Source organism: Lynx canadensis, chromosome A1 (genome assembly GCF_007474595.2).
Source record: "Lynx canadensis isolate LIC74 chromosome A1, mLynCan4.pri.v2, whole genome shotgun sequence".
Classification (NCBI taxonomy): Eukaryota; Metazoa; Chordata; class Mammalia; order Carnivora; family Felidae; genus Lynx; species Lynx canadensis.
This window is the reverse complement of record NC_044303.2, coordinates 70,875,557-70,897,776: the sequence shown is the minus strand read 5'-3', so window position 1 is coordinate 70,897,776 and position 22,220 is coordinate 70,875,557. Positions and strand designations below refer to the sequence as shown.

At 38.1% G+C, this 22,220-nt stretch overlaps 1 protein-coding gene across 1 annotated transcript in view; it reads right to left on the bottom strand.

Moving 5' to 3' along the window:
• Positions 1–11,841: 11,841 nt before the first annotated feature.
• Positions 11,842–22,220, bottom strand: part of TM9SF2 (transmembrane 9 superfamily member 2) — a 67,809-nt gene continuing 57,430 nt past the window's right edge. Inside the window, 10 exon segments of the mRNA XM_030313387.1 lie at positions 11,842–12,544; position 15,201; positions 15,447–15,538; positions 15,541–15,592; positions 18,991–19,019; positions 19,022–19,067; positions 19,069–19,102; positions 20,188–20,275; positions 20,278–20,295; positions 20,298–20,337. Coding sequence (XP_030169247.1) covers positions 12,453–12,544; position 15,201; positions 15,447–15,538; positions 15,541–15,592; positions 18,991–19,019; positions 19,022–19,067; positions 19,069–19,102; positions 20,188–20,275; positions 20,278–20,295; positions 20,298–20,337 — 492 coding nt within the window. The 3' untranslated portion in view covers positions 11,842–12,452.

Sequence of the window (22,220 nt, the reverse complement as noted above, 5' to 3'; positions counted from 1 at the left end):
CGCTGCTTCCTTTTGAACGAGCTTGATTAGAAGGAGCACAAAAAGATCTCTCTCAGTTTGGAAAATGGGAATTCTTTGCCTGGCCTGCCTCTTCCCAGAAACTAGGATCTGCAACCTGGCCCTGCTGCTGAGAGACAGCCACCCTCCCAGGACACTTTTCTGTAGAACATGCCGAGGACTTTTTGTTACCTCCCATCTCTCTACCCTAACAGCGGGGTGTTAGTTTGCTGCTACCATAACAAAGTACGACAGGCTGGGGGCTTACTCAATATAAATGTATTTCTCACAGGTCTGGAGGCTGGAAGTCCAAGATCAAGATGTCGGCAGGCTTGGTTTCTCCTGAGACCTCTCTCCTTGACTCCTAGATGGCTATCTTCTTCCTGTGTTCACATCGTCTCCCTACCATGTGTGTGTGTGTGTCCTAATCTCTTCTTGTAAGTACAAGTCATATGGGATCAGGGCGTACCCATATGACCTCATTCAAACTTCATTACCTCTTTAAAGGCCCTATGTCCAAATATAGTCACATTCTGAGGTACTGGGGGATAGGACTTCAACATGGGAGTTTTAGGAAGACACACTTCAACCCCTAAAGGCTGGTAACCAGGTTAACAGCATGTCACTCTCAGAGACCTTGAAAGTTTTTTAGTCTGCTGGTTTGATGAAACTCAATTTATGAAATAGGTGCTCATTTATATTGTTAGAGCCTGGAATCTGTCTAGTGGACAGAAACCATTTAAGAGGAGACTAAAACTGCAGAAATCTCCAGGAGGGAATTGCATTAGCTCAGTAAATGCATACTAGAGCAGGATTTCTGACTGCTTCCTGAGAAGAATGTCATTTCCCCTAAGTAGGTGGTGGGGTTTATGGGGTGCTACCAGCAATGGGAGCAGGGAGGGGCTGGTCGTAGGCACTGTGGGTGACTTTGGCTAAACTGCTAAACTCACCTGGGTTTCAGTTCCCTTCTCTGTGAGAGGGAGGGGCTCAATGGCTCCAGGGGTCTTTAGGCCCTTCCTCTGTAAACCTGGGCCCAGAAGCAGGGGCATCACATTATGTGGAGCTGGTGAGACAAGCAGAATCTATGGACGCTTCCCAGGCCCAGTGAATCAGAATCTGCATCTTAAGATCTTTAGTTGATTCACATGCACATGGAAATTTGAGAAGCACTGATTTAAGACTCATTGAGTCTGGTGGGCATGAAGGGAGACCAAGGAACCCATCACTATGAAACTTAAAATTTCCTCTTTCCCTGGTTTTCTTCCTTCAGAGACCAGGTTGGAGGAAAGATGTTTGTCCCTGTTTCTTAGCCACTGTAAACACACACAGGAAAGGCTCTGTCCTTGCAGACAACCCCCACCCCATTCAGAGAAGAAAACAAGGATTCAAATGCACGTGGCCCCCCTCCCCAATTTGTTAATCCTCGGCTAAGAGATCTAGGGAATGCACAAAACCTAACAGGATTAATGGGTTAATTTCAGGACTTCTCCAGCCTCCATACTGCAGTCTGTCATACATCCATATTATAAAAATGGAGAGTTGAACTCAACAGTAAAAAACAATCCGGGGCACCTGGCTGGCTCAGTTGGAAGAGTATGTGACTCTTGCTCTTTGGGTCCTGAGTTCGAGCCCCACGTGGGGTGTAGAGATTACTAAATAAATAAATAATATAAATAAATAAATAAACTTGAAAAAGAAAACAAAAAAAAATCCCTGAACAATCCAATTAGAAATGGACAACAGACATTTTACCAAAGAGGATATACAGATGGCAAATAGGCACAGGAAAATATGTCCAATATCCTATCATAAGGGAGATGCGACTCTGTGATTTCACTCCTGGGCACTTATCCCAGAGAAATGAAGACTTACATTTACATAAAAACCTGTGTAAGAATGTTCATTGAGGCTTTACTCACACTAGCACTAAACTGAAAACAACCCAGATGTCCTTCAATGAGGGAAAAACACACTCTGGTTATGCACACAACAATCTGAATGAATCTCCAGAGAATCAGGCTGAGTGAAGAAAGCCATCTCAAAGGTCACACACTGCTTGATTCCATTTATGTAACTTTTTTTTAAAAGTTTATTTATTTATTTATTGAGAGAGCATGGGGGAAGGGTAGAGACAGAATCCCAAGCAGTCTCCACACTGTTAGTGCAGAGCCCAAGGAAGGCCTCAAATTCACAAACCCTGAGATCATGACCTGAGCTGAAACCAACAGTCGGATGCTCAGCTGACTGAGCCACCCAGGCACCCCTATAACATTCTTGAAATGGAGAGCAGATGGTGGGAGGGGCATAAGGTAGGTGGGGGTAGCCATAACAGGGCAACCTGAAGGATCCTTGTGGTGATGGAAATGTTCTGTATCCTGATGTATCAATATCAATGTCCTGATTTTGATATTGTGCTGTGGTCTTGTAAGACATTACTCTTGGGGAAAACTGGGCAAAGTGAACACAGGATCTGTCATTTCTTACAACCGCACGTAAATTTAAAATTCTCTCAAAAAAGAATGAGAATGGGGGGTGCCTGGGTGGCTCCATCAGTTAAGCATCCGACTTCAACTCCAGTCATGATCTCATGGTTTGTGAGTTTGAACCCTGCATCGGGCACTCTGCTGTCAGTATGGAGCCTATTTTAGATCCTCTGTCTCTGTCTCTCTCTCTCTCTCTCTCTCTCTCAAAACTAATAAAAAAAAAATAGAAGAAAAAGAAAGAAGAGAAATGATTCCTGTCAGGGGGGAAAAAAAAGAGCCATGTCCTGGTCCTTACTGGTCCCCATTAGAGAAATGTACTTTGATTCTTCAACAGTTGAGGAGTTCTGGGAGCTTCTGCTGGGTATGGAGTGGGAAGGGAGGACAGGAAAGGGAGAAGGGAGGAAGTTTTAATTATTCTCTAGAAGCCCTTTATTTCTATGCGAATTGGACACAATCACTTAGACCATTGTTCCTCAGGAAAGTAACTGGTCACCAAAGCCCAGCCAGCACATACCTCAGAACCCACCAGAAAACCTAAGAAATTATAAGACAGATTCCTGGCGGGGGGGGGGGGGGGGGGCGGCATATGCCAACAGGATGTCCTTCACATGGGCCATGCAGGACACTGATCTGCAGCTTCTGGACGTGGGAGGTCTCTCTGGGATGTCGCTTCAGCCACGTTCCACCAGGTGGCTTGGCCTGACTCAGGCCTCCCTTGCATCCAGGCCCTGAGCAGCTTCTAAAACCTGCCTTTGACTGAGGAATTCATCAAATTCCATTTAAAGACAGGAGGGAGTTCATACAACAGTTCATCTCCCTGAGGACTACTGTTTGCCTACAGACTGAGAGTTCTGGAACTTCCCTCCATGATATGTCTTGGCATTCCACCTACTGGATACTGTTTCTTCAGTGCTTATGGGGTATTCACAGTACTGGAGCTTTGGCTCTGGCCCTGCCCAGTGCAGACATGGAAACAAGAGGCATGAACTAAGGGCAACATCTTGAACTCCAGTTCAACCAAGAGGGCACTTACCTTATTCAGAGAGTAAGTGGCATGGTAGCAGGAGCTCAGACTCCATAAATGGAGACCAACTCATTGTCCTCCCTTAACCTCTCCATTCTGTCTCAATGACAGTTACCATCTAACTGTTATATCCTCTCCTATATTTGATTCCTGTTTTCTGTTCACCAGAAAACCAGTAGATATGGGCTCTTCAACTAGCAGGTCCCAGTCAATGAACACTGCTTGGTCAACCTCCAACTGGTTTTTACGACTGTTCCTTGCCTTGATTGGAGGGGACTCGGGTTTGTCTCCCAACACCCAAGCAACGACTCTACCCCTCATAATGAACCACATCAGTTCCTTCTTGCTATCCTCTAACAATTCTTCTTCTTTCTATAGTGGTCATGTTATGGTTTTAAGAACATAAAGAGTAAACTGGAATAAATAATACTAAAATTTGTATGGAACCACAAAAGACCCCAAAGAGCCAAGGCAATCTTGAAAAGAAGAACAAAACCAGAGGCATCACAATCCAAGATTTCAAGATATACTGTGGAGCTATAGGAATCCAAAAGTATGGTACTGGCACAAAAACAGACATATACGTCACCGGAACACAATAGAGAGCCCAGAAATAAACCTACGTTTATATGATCAATTAATCTTCAGCAAAGGAGGCAAGAATATGCAAAGGGAAAAAGATAATCTCTTCAACAAACGGTGCTGAGAAAACTGGACAGCTACATGCAAAAGAAGGAAACTGGACCACTTTCTTACACCATACACAAAAATAAATTCAAAATGGATTAAAGACCTAAACATGAGACCCAAACCATAAAAATCCTAGAAGAGAGCACAGGCAATAATTTCTTTGACATCATATGTAGCAAAGTTTTTGTAGACATGTCTCCTAAGGCAAGGGAAACAAAAGCAAAAAATAAACCATCAGGACTACATCAAAATAAAAAGCTCTGAAAGAAAGCTTCAACAAAAGAAACAACAAAACAAAAAGAAATAATCAACAAAACAAAAACACAATCTATTGAATGGGATCAGGTATTTGCAAATGACATATCTGATAAGTGGTTAATATCCAAATATACAAAGAATTTATGCAACTTCAACACCAAAAAACCTCAAATAATCCAATTAAAATGGCAGAAGACATGAATAGATCCTTCTCCTAAGAAGATATACAGAAGGGCAACAAACACTGGAAAGATGCTCAACAATCACTCATCATCAAGGAAATGCAAATGAAAACTATAAGGAGGTATCACCTCACACCTGTCAGAACGGCTACAATCAAAGCCATAAGAAATAACTGTTGTGAGGAGGTGGAGAAAAAGGAACTCTCGTGCACCACTGGTGGGAATGCAACTGGTGCAGCCACTGTGGAAAACAGTATGGAGTTTCCTCAAAAAACTAAAAAATAGAACTACCATAGGATCCAGTAATTCCACTACTGGGTATTTACACAAAGAATATGAAAGCACTAATTCGAAATGGTATTTATATGCCTAGGTTATTGCAGCATTATTTACAATAGCCAGAATATGGAAGCAACCCAAGGGTCTATCTATTTATGAATGGATAAAGATGTGGCATATATAAAATAAAATAAAATATAATAATATATAATATAAATGTTACTCAGCCAAAAAAGAATGAAACTGTTGCCATTTGCAACATGGGATGGACCTAGAGGTATAATGCTAAGTGAAATCAGTCAGTCACAGAAACACAAATACCATATGATTTCACTCATATGTGGAATTTAAGGAACAAAACAACTAACCAAAGAGAATAGAGACAAACCACAAAACAGACTTTTTTTTTTTTAAATAATCTCTACACCTACCATGGGGTTCAAACTCACAACCCTGAGATCAAGCGTCACATGCTCTACTGGACTGTGCCAGCCAGGCGCCCCCCTCTAAAACACTCTTAACAATAAAGAACACACTGATGACTACCAAAGGGGAGTGTGTGTGTGGATGGGTGAAACAGGGGAAGGGGATTAAGAGTACACTGACTGTGATGAGCACTGAGTATGTATAGATTGTTGAATCACTACATTATACACCTGAAACTAATATAACACAGAACGTTAACTATGCTGGAATTAAAATTTTTTTATTTAAAAAAAAGTAATATGTTACTCTTTATAATGTGTATACAGAACACTCAAATACTATAGAAAGTCTGGCAAAATTAGTATAATATCACAAAGGCCAAACCATGCTTGTGTAACAAGAACACTGGGAGAATCAGAGGTAGTTGTGGCTTAATGTAAAACGACATCTTTACCTAACTCCTTTTTAGCCTTTTGCCACTTGCCGACAGGATTTCACATGTATTTACTCATACATAACTATAGCACCTAGAGACTCAATATTTGAATGTAAGTGTAAGTCAGAAAGGAGAAAAGTAGATTTTACCACATTTTTCACAACTTTGAAAATAGGCTACATTTTCCAGTGGAAGAGGGCAACTCATAGGCACTTAGGGAGCCTTTTACCAACACTACCTTGGGGTAGGTGTGGTGGGGGCTGTGTCTCTCTCCCGGACCAGCCTGGGCAGCAGGGTGTGTGGTAGGACATGCTGGGGAACGGTTAGAGCCTAGAGCCAGAGTTCGGAGCATGCTCGGAGATACCCCAAGGACCTGGGCTTCTAGCCAAAGCCCCAGAACAGGTGAGGGAGATGAAAGGGGGTGTTCCCTTCAAACCTGCCCCACGTGGTTGTTCTGGAGGCGTGGAGCGAGCCACAGCCATGGCACGAAGCACTGGGGAGCAAGGGAAGCAGCCACCGCAGTGGAGCAAGGTCAGGGTGCGGAGAAGGAACTGTCCCCACGCCTGTTCCCACTGATCTTTGGATTTTCTTCTCCAGGAAACAAAGCCCATCCTGCTGTCATTCACATGGTGAAAGATGCAACCATTCTGACACAGATCTAAAGAACCGAAAATCACACCTGAGGTAGAAAGAAATCACTTTGTGACTTCTCCTGAAACTGCCCTTTGATAAGAGGGGCAGGAGGGGGGAGGTGGAGAGAAAGCAGAGTGAGAACAGGCTCTTGAGGCAAATAGGGAGGTGCAAACACGACAAACAGTCAAGTGCACAGTTTCGCTGGGCATCGGGTTGTTTTTAAGTTGCTTTAAAGATTGGTAATAAGGGGCAACATTTCTGTGTAGCAGTGCACAGAATCAGATGATGCATCCATTAGTTGGGATCTGGCAATGCTTTTATTGGTTTTGTCAGCATGTACTGACTGCGGGTAGGAGAGTTACAGAGCAATAGAAGCTTTCTCTTCAAATTTGTTTCACCAAACAGGTCTTAAGAGGTAGCTTATATCACTTCACATATTTATTAAATATCACTGGGGTGTCATTTAACAACAGAGATGCTTTGTACTACATCCCAGATATACTCTGCACAATAAACACTATCTCCACACTAACTTTCTTAAAATCCTCACACCAATTTTGAAACCAAATCTTTTTAATATTGTCAGCTAAGTGAGGATCCAGATAAGAGGTTTTGAGTAGATTAATTAAAAATGAAGTTTCGATTTCTGGGAAGATACATAGGAGACTGTTAACAGTGATTATCTCTGGGGTGAGAACTCGGCGATTGGCGGATGAGGCAGACTTTGTCTATATTCCTTAGTACAGTTTCAATTGTGTACCATGTACATGGATTACCTATTCCCAAGGAAAAATCTAATAGAAATAGTGAAAATTAAAATAAATATTCAGAATCTAAGTCAAAACTGAGAATACTAGATATCCTGTTAAAGTGCTTTTTCTTAAAGCTTCAAAATAAAGGGAAACAGTTCTGCTAGTAAATAAAAGCCCTCTGTCCCCCCCCCCCCCCCCCCCCCCCTCCCGCCATCTCAATAGCTGTGTGTAGCTCCTTGAAGGAGCCTAGTAAGCATGTGTGGGAGTTAAAAATGCATTTAATCATTCCCCCCACTCCCAAGTTTGACAGAAGTGTGGCAAGGAGGGCCATCTGTTTTGTTTGAACGAGAAATGACCCAGCATTCTGATTTCAATTAGCCTCTTTGTAGCTTATGTTTGAGCTCCTTCCATGGGTAACAGTTCAAACTAAGTGTAGAGAGGAGCTGGCCAAGTTCTGCCAGTGCTGATTTGTTTTAACAACTGTCAGTGATCACAGAACAAGTGTACAAGACAATGTTGCTGGATACATATTAAAATGCTTAATTTTGTGGAATCAAAATAGCACATTCTAGAACCTGACAGCTAATAAACAAATATTGAAATGGTGTCTTTACATCATTATAGCAATTTAAATATTTAAAATCAACATCACTTACCTAAATTCCTAGTTTCAATCAGTAAATACACACCTACTATGTGCCAAGTACTGTTATGCCCTAGGCATGAACCAAAGAGGATGTAAGTAGTGGTTCCTGCCTTGAGAAGTCTGTGATCTATTTGGGAAGATAAGCCTGCAAAGTTTAAAACAATAATTTGAGTAATATTTAAGACAATATTAGGAGAGCTGTCAAACATCACTGTTAAGAGTTCAGAGGATGGGAAGGATTACTTGGGTCAAAGACTTTATACTGGGAGAGATCTGATCAACAGTGGTAGAGGATTCTTAAAGCCTGTGTCCCTTCCACATCACCTCGCTTGAATCTCTCTCTCTCTCTCTCTCTCTCTCTCTCTCTCTCTCACACACACACACACACACACACACACACACACACACACACAGCAGGAGGTTTACAAAGGTGAGCGTACAGCCTCTAGAATGGTTAAAGGTAACCCAAAGACGCATCACTGCATAGGTCAAGGTCCAAGGTCCAAACCACCCTTGTGGCTTTAGGGAAGCCACCATGAATCTTGCCCCTACTGGTCACTGCCTCCCAGGGTGTGTTCTGTCAGACACCAGATTCCTGGGTCCCCATCCTGCATAGGTTGATTGCCCAATTCTCTGATAGGAGTTACGTAATGGGTCTCAAGGAAGACCTATGAATGGGGGGGGGGGGCATTTTTGATGGCAGCTAGTTTGTGCAATTTCAGTAATGACAGGTGCACAGTTTCCCTGCATGTAAAGTGAATGCACTGCACTCAGGTGCTCCCATTCCTTACCATCTGGTTCCTGATGTCCTAAAGATTCTACCACCTTCTGCAGCTCCATCGGCTTCTCATCATGGCCCTCTCCTCAAGGGGTTGGCAAAGGTCTTCAAAGTCAATCATCGAGAGCAGAGGAGTAACAAGTCTGGAAGGTGTCCTCTGAGTCCTAGTGGTGGCGGCCACTGAGGACACTGGCTCAGCAGCAGTATCATGGGATGGGCTCTTCTGAGTCCACAGCTCCTGCCACCCTCGCACTGCTAGAGCAGGACACGGGCAGCAACTCTTCCTGTGGCTAACCCTCACCCTACCACCTTAGTTTGCTGTTGTACCTGAGAGTGTCCCAGTCAATACTGCAACACAACTTGTCTGGTGTAGCATCAGCCAGAGAAGAGAGCCTGGTGCATTCTGACTTACTGGCCTATTATTTTCTTTGATAATAATGCTAACAAAAACATTTAGCTTATATTTAGGAAGAAAATCAGATTTGAGTTCTATGTAGACATCATTGATTATAAAGTATCAGTAAAAACTAGCTTTTAAAGGAAACACTAGTCTAGGGCACCTGAGTGGCTCAGTTGGTTAACTGTCCAACTTCAGCTTAGGTGAGGATCTCATGGTTCGTGGGTTTGAGTCCTCTGTCAGGCTTGCTGCTGTTAGCACAAAGCCCACTTCAGATGCTCTGCCCCCTCACTCTGCTGCTCCCCCGCTAGTGCTCTCTCTCAAAAATAAAACATTAAAAAAACACTAATTTTTCAATCTATCATTTTTGAGTTAAATCTACCATATTTTTAACTCTTTCCAGAGAAATTAATGACCTAGAACCTATATACATCAAGGTCAAGACCATTCATGTGGCCTAGAACTGCTTTTTGCTAAAAATACCCAAAGGAAATAATTAATAGGATTTTTTAAAGAACCAATGTTTTCTTCTTTATAAAATAGTCATTATTAATGAAAATGTCAACTGTTACCAGTGGGCCAAAGAATAAAAGAGAACAAAAGATAATCAAATGTGAGAATGAAGATAGTTCAAATGAACAGGACAAAGAAATCCAGAATTTCAAAAGCTAGAGAAATGTGCAGAAACAATGATTTTTAGTGTTAGACTTCAAATTACAGTTAAGGAGAGAACAAATCAGTAGAAGCAAACAGGTTTGACTCTGTCAAAGTAAAAATTTCTGAGAAAGCAAAGCATTATTTTCTACATACAGATTTCATTGTAGGCGGAGATGTTACGGCCACTATTCAGGCTGTAGGAGAAAAATACAAATATGGAAAAATATTTTCTTAATGACATAATTTACATATTAATGAAATACCAGACCGTCCTGCTATCCATAGGCAAAAGGTAAGGAATGAATTCTGTTAACAGAGGTCATTTAACCTGTTCATTAAAAACCAAAAGCAGGCCTTTATTAAGCCTTCTAAAGTTAATCATTTAAAAATCTTTAAGGCCTGTAACGCTTTGTAATTTTAAAAGTGTTTTGTGACTCACGTCACTGCATAATCTCAGCTAGTATATATGAAAGTATGAGGGACTGATAGCACAGATTTAAGGTATTGGTTAATTTTCAAGTCAAACATCAACTAGAACAGAGGCACCAGATGCCCACGTATGACCATATAGCAACTTCTGGGCTGCACCGTGCACAAGCTTCATATCTCGTATGGTGTGATGCATACGGAAAGGTCTATCCTCAGCTACTTCCCCCAACTGCTCCATTACCTAAGTGGCAGGCACCCTTTTGAGGCACTCCTTTCACTTCCAGCACTGGTCAAGTGCCATAGAACCCAAACTGCAAATGTTAAACAGCATTGCTAATTAAGACTACTTTCACTACTGGCATTGCTTAAGCTTCTCCCATTAGCCAAAAGTTGGGACAACTGAGAAAAAGGCATAACTGGGCAAATTCTGAAGTGACAAGAAAAGGCAAAAGGACTCAGAAATCATGTGACTGCCCTCTGTGTTCGCAGCACCGTGGCAGCATTACTTTCTACATCCAGATTTCTACCTATTTTTCTACATACAGCTAGAACCACGGCAGTGACTCCTCCTCAGGAAGTCCTGATAAGCCACAGAGAAAAGGCTGTGTCCTCACGGGCCCTTCTCACCACCGGCCTTCCTCTTTACTGGCTTTTTCATCATTACTCCCTGCTAAATCTTTTCCTTTGATGTTTTTGTTTTTTCTAACGGCCTCATTATTTAAATGTGAAATGTGCTTACTGCAAGTATAGACAAAAATTTTATAGGAAACCATTCTATCAAAGCAGTAAGTTGGCTTTGTAAGTTTAGTTACTAGACTAATCGGTTCACTGAAGGAAAAGTAAGATTGAAGACGCTTAATTCTGATCAACAAAACTAGCCTAGTTCTGAATCCAGAGTTTTTTATAAACCTTTTCTTTGTTTAGGTCAATCAGTCCTATCTCAACTGTACTTTAACAGTATTATACATAAAAAACTAAATATACTGCAAGAGATGTAGAAAATAAATTTGAAAGGAACTTCTCTTAAATCTCTATGTGAGAAGGTAAAAATAACCAGAGCTCCTTCATGCTTCAACACCGACAGGTTAGTTGTTTTAAAACGGGATATCAACCTAAAACTATTGAGTAAGAGCCCATATCATTAACAATAGTTAATAATTTGTGTCAATTTAGTGTAAACAGTACCTGAGTTGTTCTCATAGCAGCAAGCACTGAGCCCCTAACATACAAGATGAATATTCCTTATAGTATACGCAACTAAAGTTTCTGAAATCATCCAAACTTCTATTTCCACATAAATGTTTTTAATTAGTCAGATGAATGTGAAAGAGAAATAGTTATTTCTTAACTCTAAGAAATAAAACTGTGAAATCCAAATTAAGACAATGTAATCACAAAGGGGAAGATCGGCTAGTCATTGTTAATGTATAATAAATACGACTTAAAAAAAATACTGTATTTTGAAAACAGGTCAAAAACATAAAATCCTTAATGACATGTAGTTGGGCCCATATTAACTACTAGACTTACATCATTTATCTGGCTAATATGCACAACTAAAATTTCTATTACTGCCTAATGTGAAAATTCCAGGTGTTGTCACAAGACCTAGGGAGGCTGGAGTTTCATTTAGATCACCAAGAAAATGTTATATAAACAAAAATCAGTAAAATCTGATAAAACAGTGAAAACCATTTTAAAATACCATTGGTAAACAGATTTCTATTTATAGACTCTCCTTGAATATACAATAGGTAATGATGCAATGCAGACATTTTACAATATTGTATTAAGATAACAAATTTATAATTGAAAGACTCAGAGGCACATAGTTTAAAGGCCAATACCATGGAAATAATGAAGTCAAACAGAAAGAAGATATGAACAGTTACAACCAAGACGAGATTTTTAAAAGCCACATCCCCCCAATAAACACATCATATGAATCATCCTTCAAAATTACCATGATAAAAGTCATTTCTTCAAAGAAAAATAATTCTTTCCACCTACCGGCCTAGAAAATCCTATTTACAACGAACTGTCCTGCATTTCATCAGTACTGTTTATATGGCCTCCTCTATTCTGTCATTAGAAGTATTGAAAATTTTATAGCTATTGTATTTACAAATGCACATAATATTTAAATTTGCTCTTCACTGAGAACAACTGAATATATACTTAATCAAATCACAATACAAATGTTTTAGTGTTGAAAACACATTTTGTGGGGACAGGTGTACGGGAAGAGGTGTATTTAGAATTATGTTGTTTCTGAAGGATTACTAGGCCAATAAAATCTGATAAAACTCAAGGTAGTCACAAAAACAGGTCTTTGTTGATGAAGAATTTAATTTATTTCTGTTTTAACTGGACACACTGGCTTCTTCAGTCAACCTTCACCACACTGTATATTTTGGTAACAAACCAAAAGCATGCAAAGAAGCCATTGTTCCTATAAAAGAAAAAAAACAAAATAACTCTTTCCCAAGGAAATCTCATAATTTACACAAAAACACAGACTTAAAATTATTGGTTCCTTAAAAAAAGCCACAAAACTATAAACTATTACTTACCAGGAATATACCATAGGTCCATAAATTCTTTGAAACTTACACCACTACCTCAAATTTCTTACGGAAATTGACAGAACTTTTTATACTTTTAAGATTACTACCTAAACTTTCTATAATACATTTTTCTTATTACATGCAAAAAAACTGAAATTAAAATATGAATAGGATGCCAATTTTCCTTTCCTATTTAATACTTCCTTATCAAAAATGGAAAACTGCTATGAGAATTAATTCAAGGTCTGATATGAATACCTTAAACAGAGTATCAGATTCATATAATAAGTAGGGATTATTTTCTAAGTATTGTTACAGAGAATTATCAGTTTTCAAAGAACCATAATAAAATTAAAAATTTTAAATTTAAAGTGTTAAAAGGTGATACAATTAGGATAATAACAAAGCGGCACCCCACTGAATACGAGAGGCGGTGTGGTGTCAGAGGACAGAGCAACTGTTGTGACTGTGTGTATTATCCTTGCACTAGTCACGGAAATCTCCAAGCCTATTTCTTACAAAACAGAGATAATTTTATCTGCCCTAGGTAGAGTAAATGAGACGATTCATGAAAAAATACGTGCTTTGGTTTTCGAGTATCTTCATCAGTCTAGATTCCAAAAAAAATTGAAAACCAGACAAATATATATATATATTTAAAGTTCCAACCTTTTTTCTTTTTATTACACTTAACACAATGGTGAAAAGTATTAATGGAGATTTTCTAAGTCAAGAGACTACACAGGGGACCTTATTATGGGAAGTAGCAGCATTGTTGTTCTCATACATCATACATGTACCCACTATGTACCATTGTGTATGTTTTAGAGGACATAAAATCTACATTTTGGATATTCAAAAGACAATTATTAAGGTTTGTAAAGAGGCTGGGGTTAATTTAGAAAAGTAATGGTAAACATAAAGTATTTAAACAACCTTATGCTTACCAAGAGCTTTAAGATAATAAAGAGAAAATATTCTAAGGTGAGAAAATACATTTGTCATCATACTGGCAACCCTAGGTAAGTTAAGTTTATTTTGTTCTTAACAAAATACTTTAGTATTTTATTTTGTCCTTAATAGGGATAAATATATATACATACTAAAAGTGGCATCTTTCCTTATGTAACAGAATATTTTGTTTTGTAAAACAGATTTACTTAAATAAAATGGTGTCAGTTTGGAGTACTGAAGTAAATACAGATGTACCCCACTTTAGAAAAAACGCAAGACACTGAAAGGGTTCACCATTCCCCAGCAGAGAATCTTTCCCATAAACTGAAATACACCCAAAGTTACTGGTTTAACTGGTTGATTCAATTTGAGGTGGCTCCAAAATTTAGATTACAAAGTTTGTTTCACTCTGAATAAATAAAATGTCACTAAAAATCAAGAACAATAAAGAGAGGTGATAAACTACACAATAGTAAACTATCATATCACATGCCTGGAAAAATAAGAGACATTCACTAAGATCACTACTTTTTGTGTGTAGGCAAGGAGTAAATTCTTCTATATATGCTTTTACAGACATACAGATCCATATGCACAACAGTAATTGCTCGTTTCAGAGGCTACACTTTGTTTTGCGGATCACTGATTAAGATTTATGGCTGTGGACCTAGCTATGTGTTACGTAGCACTAAGACAAGCACCCACCACATACACCAACCCCCCCTGTAACTGACCAATGACCTGGAATACAGAATCAGTGTAAGAGCCTGACCTCCTTACAGCTGATACAGCAACAGGGGAACTTCAAAACCCCATCTAATTCTCTCAAATGTTAACAGATGACTAAAAAGCAGAACAGTTCTAAATTTATTTTTATTCCTTTTTCCTTTTCAGATCCTATATTCCTCACACAGCATGCAACACAATCTAAGATAAAATTATAGACGCACATTTTTGTGAAAAAGAAAGGTCCCACAATTTTCTTTTTTAGTTGGTTATTCCACAAATGTTTACCAAGCAGCTACTCTAAGCGCTCTAAAGACTCAGAAAACTTTTATCCAGGTGAAGAGATAAGGCATACATATATAAAATAAATACCAATACAGTACAATTTCCCATTAGGTACTTATGTATGTATTTTTTTTTAAATTTTTTTTAAACATTTTATTTATTTTTGAGACAGAGAGAGACAGAGCATGAACGGGGGGAGGGGCAGAGAGAGGGAGACACAGATCGGAAGCAGGCTCCAGGCTGCGAGCCATCAGCCCAGAGCCCGACGTGGGGCTCGAACTCACGGACCGCGAGATCGTGACCTGAGCTGAAGTCGGACATTTAACCGACTGAGCCACCCAGGCACCCCTAGGTACTTATATATTTTAAAGTGGAGATATAAACTTGTAGTTTAAATTTCTAGAGTAAGGGTATTCTATGATTGTCTTTTCTTGGTAACATTTATTCTCAATTTCATCTTGACTTCACCCCTTTGATTTCTACTTATCCCTAGACTTAGACAGCTAAAGCTTTCACCCTATCTCTGAAATGAGCTTAAGAAGCACTGTACCATTAACAGGTTACTAGGGGAAAACTTTTGACAGGTATGGGCCCAGGTAACCCTGGACTCATAGCACAACAATGGACATTGTTTAGCCTTCTTCCTTTAGGTTCTGTTTCCTCTTTGGTTTATTGACATCCACCTCACAGCAGGGCCGACCAACAATGCTCAGCTGCACTTAGGACTAATGTAGGAGTGCTAAGTAGTAGAAGCCCAAGGAACATATTTATAAATAATTTGCCTAAAAACTTATTAACTAAAACTAATCATTTTAATTCTTACCTGTAAAAAGAAAGAAGATCAAACCATTATCATGGTATAGCCAAAGTACAGAATTGTACTTGCCGTTCCTGTGATTTGCAGTTTTGAAAAGAAGTAGTGTACTGCATATATTAAGAATAAACTGCAGTAAAGCCACTGGTAAGGAATGAACGCCACTGCCAATGGTAATCCTAGGTAGAAAAGAAAAAGTTAAAGAACAAGAATTACTTTCCAATTACTAATTACATGTAGCAGAACAAAGTTACAAAGCAAATGCAGCTACGTGACACAGCCCCAAAACCTAGCTTTGCTATCATTTCCCGTCTTTTTCTCCTACTGAACTTTGCCCATTTCCCTGCTCACTGAAGATGCTAAGAAGCATTCCCTACTTTGGTGGAACTACTTCAAGCTGGGCTAAAACACATGGAAAAATCTTAAATGGTTTTATGATAATGAAGCATTAGACTGTACTTTAAATGTACTCTTCCCAAAGAAAGCAATGCACAAGATCTTACTTACATAGTTCAAAATTATATTATTTATCTTATACTCTGGTCACTCTATGTTAGGAAGAAGATTATCCTATTAAAGCCTGGTTGAAATCTATTTTCAGTTGTGAGTAACATAATTTAAACAAGGTAAGTTTTAAAAAAGAGCTCTTCTTACTTTTACATGAAGTAGTTTATAGCTTAGCAGGAGATCTCTTAAAAGAAAATACTTCATCTTTCCTACCCCGTAGAATATGTGAAAAATTAAATATATTTAAAAAGTATGCCAGCATAAATTAGAAAATCTTATGGAGTCCACACACAAAAACTACTATAGCAAATGAACAAATTTAGCAAAATTACAGGGTACAGGAAGAAGTGAAAATCAGCTGTGTTTTTATACACTAATGATGAACAATCTGAAAAGGAAATTTAAAAAAAAAAGTCCATTTACAACAGCATCCAAAAAGAATAAGATACCTAGGAACAAATTTCACCAAGAACATGAAAGACTTATACACTGAAAACTACAATACAAACATGCCAAAAAAAATAAAATAAAATAAAAATAAAAATAAAGACAAATAAATGGAAAGACATTCTGTGTCCATGGATTGGAAGACTTGACACTGATAAGATGATGGCAATACTCTTCTAAGTGATCTCCAGATTCAATGCAATTCCTATCAAATTCCAACAACCCTTTATTACAAAAAAAGGAAAAGCTGATCCCAAGTTCATAGGCCAATTGCAAAGGGTCCTGAATAGCCAAAACAGTCTTCACAAAAGAACAAAGTTAGGAGAACTGACCCTTCCCAATTCCAGAATTTATTACAAAGCTATGGTAATCAAAACAGTGTGGTACTGGCATAAAGACACTGTATATACCACTGGAATAGAATTGACTGAGAATCCAGAAATAAATCCACACATCTATGGCCAATGGATTTTCCACAGGTTGCAAGACCAGTCAATGAGGAAAGATTCAGTCTCTTTAACAAATGGAAAAACTGGATATTCACATGTACAAGAATGAAGGTGGATTCCTAACTAATTACATAACCAAAAAATAAACTCACAATGGATCAATGACCTAAATATGTAAGCTAAAACTAGACACTCAGAAGAAAACATACAGATAAATTTTCATTACCTTGAATTTAGCAATGAATTCTTAGATATGGCAACAAAAGAAAAAAATAGATAAATCAGATTCTATCAAAATTACAAACTTTTGTGTAAAGGCCATTATCAAGAAAGTAAAAAGACAACCTACAGAACAAGAGAAAATATTTGCAAATCATTTATCTGATAAAAGTTTAGTACTTAGTATTCAGAATATATACAGAACTCTGAATTATATACAGAACTCTTACAACTCAACAAAAAGATAATAACCCAGGTCATAAATGGGCGAAAAATCTAAACAGACATTTCTCCAAACAGATACACAGATGGTCAACAACCAAAGAAAAGATGCTCAACATCATCAGTCACTGGAGAAGTGAAGATCAAAACCACAATAAGATACAACTTCACACCTACAAGGATGGCTATAATTTTTAAAAAAACGGCAAATAGCAAGCGTAGGTAAGGATATGGAGAAATTAGAACACTTGTGCATTCTGGTAAGAATGCAAATGGTACAGCCACTGTGAAAAATACTTTGGTGGCTCTGCAAAAAGTTAAAGAATTACCATATGACTCAGTGATTCCACTTTAATGTATATACCCAAAAGAACTGAAAACTGGTACTCAAAACAAGTATTTGTATATGAATGCTCATAGAAGCACTATTCCCAATAGCCAAAAGGTGGAAACAAATCTAATTTCCATCAGCAAATGACTGGATAAACAAATTAGGGTAGAGCTATACAATGGAATATTATTCAGTTATAAAAAGGAACAAAGTACTGAATCTTGAAAACGTTCTGCTACGTGAAAGAAGCCAGACACAAAAGGTCACATATGACGCCATTAACATAGAAATGTCCAGAATAGTAAATCTTTAGACAGAAAGCAGACTGATGATTGCCAGGGTTTTGGAGGGAGAAGGGAATGAGAAGTAATTGCTTAATGGTATGAGGTTTTATTTAAGGATGATGAAAATATTTTGGAACTAGAAAGAGGTGGTAGTTTGTACAACACTGTAAATGAACGAGTAAATGCACTGAATTGTTCACTTTAAAATGGTTTAATTTTAAGTTATGTGAATTTAACCTCAACTTTAAGAAAAGCATCTAAGTTTAACAAAATTAGATTTAATCTCCTATATAAAAAATAAATACAAAAGAATGATTTAATACACCCAGATCTTCAAAAATCAAATATACATAAGAGTGCCATCATTTGCCATGACTATAATTCATTACAGTGTAAACCACTCTAATGGTTTTAATGAATACTCCCACTTAAAAATGTTTTATATTAAGGGTGCCTGTGTGGCTCAGCTGGTCGAGAGTGTCCGGCTCTGGATTTCAGCTTAGGTCACGATCTCACGGGGATCGAGCCCCACATCAGGCTCCACAATGGGTGTGGTGCCTGTTGGCATTTCTTTCCCCTTCTCTGCCCCTCCCCCACTCACATGCATGCGCATGCTCATGTGCTCTCAAATAAATAAATAATAAATAAATAAATAAATAATAAATAAATAAATAAATAAATAAGGGGTGCATGGGTGGCTCAGTTGGTTAAGCATCTGACTCTTGATTTTGACTCAGGTCATGATCTCACAGTTTGTGGGATAGAGCCTGAGTGGGGCTCTGTGTGACAGTGCAGAGCCTACTTGGGATTCCCTCTCTCTCTCAAAATAAACTTTAGTGTTAAAAAAAAAGATTTTAGATAAAAATAAACAATTTTAAAAGAAAAACCGAGAAAATTAACATTTTAAATTTAAGCTCTAAATAAATATACTGAACTGAGATACTATCATAATCCAATCCTAAAAAGAGCTACATTTAATTGAGGAATGCAGGTCAATTTCTATCTTAATAAACACATATTTACAGAAATTATTTCAATGATGGTATTCAAAGTTGTCTTATGCCAAAATTATAAATACCGGCTACAAATTAATACAAGTGAACATTGCTAATACATACCTCTGCACATAGGTGGAAATAGCAAAGAGTATAGTTGCCTCTGAACATGTAATAACCAAAATGATAAACACCAGAAAATAGGAAGCCAAACATGTAATACATCTGATGTGACCTATAATCAAACATGTCAAGATTAACTATAAATCTTTTCTCTTTGTCACAGTAAAATGACACAGTCTTTTCACCTTCCCTGAACTGGAAAATGTTTGCTTTTTCTCCCAACTAAAGACAACACAACCTCATAGGTGTGATGGTGTAAGGGGTAGGGCAGGGGAGAGGAAAAGGTTTGGTAATGTCATTGGATTTTGCCTTCTCACTCAAGTAGAACCTGAACTCTATTTAGTCAAATATGCTTAGTCTAAGTGTTTACTAGTGAGACAAATTTGATAAACAATTAATACACATGCAGAGCCAAACTAAAAAAGGGTCGCAGTTGGGTATACATTGTTTCTTATCATATGTGATAAAAACAGCTGACTTTTGAAAATGTTGTAACAATCGGAAGGAAAGATCTGTTCCAATCACTAAAAAGCTCACATTCAATGCTGACTCCATGTTACTGCAAACTTGGTACTTGCTGTAACATTCACTGTGGTCATATTACGATAATACACTGCAGTGTATATACCCTAATGAAGTGGCTCAGAATTAGCACCATGAGTTTCTCCATGCAAATAAGAAATCAAGAGAATGAAGGAATCTTGGGATTAGCAAGAACTTGAACATCATCTACCTCCACCCTCCTCCCAAAGCTTGATCAAATCAAATCCCCTATATCAAGGGCTCAGAGTATCTTCTCTCTGAAGCAGTACAGATCAGTTACTTAAGAACACAGGTATGGGGAGACAGGTTAATTTTCTGTCACATAGTAGCCGTGTGACACAGGTAAATTACTTAATATCCAAAGCTTCACCTCTGTCTCTGTAAAATGGGGATAATACCCACCCCACTGAGGTCTGAGGATTAAAGTCAGAAGTAAAAGTAGAATTAATAAGCACTCAATTAGTAACAGCTGTTATCACTTATTCTTTTTCTCATATGGAAAAGATAAAATAACCTTTGGCTCTTAAGATTTCTGATTACTGGAGATTTTACATGTATAAGAGCAAATAGTCAGCCATCCAGATAAAACAAAAAGAGAAAGCTTATACTACATGTAATGGGAAAGGGGATAAGACGACTTCACCCTTAGCTTACCAGATACTATTTAGAATGAAGAAAAGCTGTATAAAGATGCACCCAAAGGGCAAAATCCCTCCCATGATAATACCAGGCAACGGCTTGTGTAGAAGGATTGCTCAGGATCTGACGTGGAATCTGATTGGTTCGAACTGGATGTTCAATGGCCTTTAGTAAAAAAAAAGGATTCATAAATATTTATCTATTTAAAAAATTTTCTCTATATTAGATTATCTGCCTGCTTTTTCTCAGCTTCCATGATGATAGTTTTGGCAATATAGTCTACTTAGTCATCAAACTGAATTTTGTATTTAGAAGCAATGACCCCAGATACTATCAGGTATAATGTTCAGTCTGTCTAATGGAACAAGCCATCACTGTTTCCAGCAGTTATCCATTAATGGCTTTAGGTAAGTAAGAAATACATAGAAGGAGGTAATATAGTACTTAAAATACAGTTAAGACAAAAGGAAATGTTAGGTTTTCCCTTTTAATGACATAATTATTGTAAGAAATTAGCTGATTCTGAAGTAACTGTCGATGATTTTATTTGGAGATGGGGCAATATCATCTTTACTAAAATTGTTCAATTCTACTAAGATTTAAGAACATAAAGGCAACAATGACTGGCTATATGAAGCTTTACGACCATAGATACTGATAATATTCTCCCTTTTGTAACATACGACATGGTGGTATAAAATAAATGAAATCTAAAGCACCAAAAACACAGCCGAGGGGAAACAGGCGTACAGATACAGAAATACATTTTCTTGCAAAAAATTACAAAAGCATACTTTTATAGTTTTTGTGATGACATCTCAAAACTTAAAACTTGGTAGGGCACCTGGGAGGCTCAGTCAGTTAAGAGTCTGACACTTGATTTTGGCTCAGGTCACAATCTCGCAGTTCATGGGATCAAGCCCCATGGTGGGCTCTGCACTAACAGTGTGGAGTCTGCTTGGGACTCTGACTCACTCACTCTCTCTCTCTCTCCCCCTCCCTGTCCTCCCTGTCCCTCCCTACTTGCATATACACACTCCCTTTCCAAAATAAATAAATTCTTAAAAAAAAAAGTATAACTGGTAGTCTCATTGAGAATATACTTCTGTGAAATAGATACACAGATAGAAAATCATTAGATCGTTCTTCAGTGTTTGTATTTTTAACAGGAATATTTTTAGAATGTCAAATACTTATTTATGTAATCAAAATTTTTAAATCATGCCAGGTCACTATTTGTGCGATATATGTATTTTTATGCTATACAGATTTAGAATTGTAAATTAAGCAAAATGCCAAAGAATTGAAAAATCTTACAGTAGGCTGGCATGGTAGGTGCAGTGGAGACAATGAAGCAATGACAGGTTCTTCCAGGACATTCTGGGTCCCCTTCACAAAGTGTATGGCAATACATTATCTCTTTTAACCTTGTGGACTGGATGTTCTCAGAGAAAAGCAAGGACAGTGAAGTGAGAAGGACACTAGATAAATTCTCAGGGCACCTGGCTGGCTCAGTCGGTTAAGCATCCGACTTCGGCTCAGGTCGTGATCACATTGTTGTTTGTGGGTTCAAGTCCCCCATTGGGAGCGCAGTGATAGTGCAGAACCTGCCTGGGATTCTCTCTGCCCCTCCCCCACTCACACACTCTCTTTTTCTCTCAAAATAAACAAACCTTAAAAAAAGGTGGGGGGGGGACTAATTTAAAAAAAAAAAAAGAAAAGAAGAAATTTTCATTTTCCTCTTAGCCTGTGGGCAAAAGGAGGCAGCAGAGGTGGAGAAAAACTGGAAGCAGGGAAGGACTGAGCTTTGAATATTAGCCGGAAATATTAGGAGGAAAACCATAGAAAATTTTTTGCAAAGCTACATGTTAAAAAAAATTACCACTGTCACTTTATAGTCACTTTTCTTACAGCTTTCCTCCTAACCCATATTCTTGGTTTACTTTGTTAAGTAATGTAGAAACACTTAATGCACTAACTTAAAACACTAAAAAAAGTTTTCAATACTTTAACTTAGCATTTCGTTGTCTATTAATCTACAGTTTCCA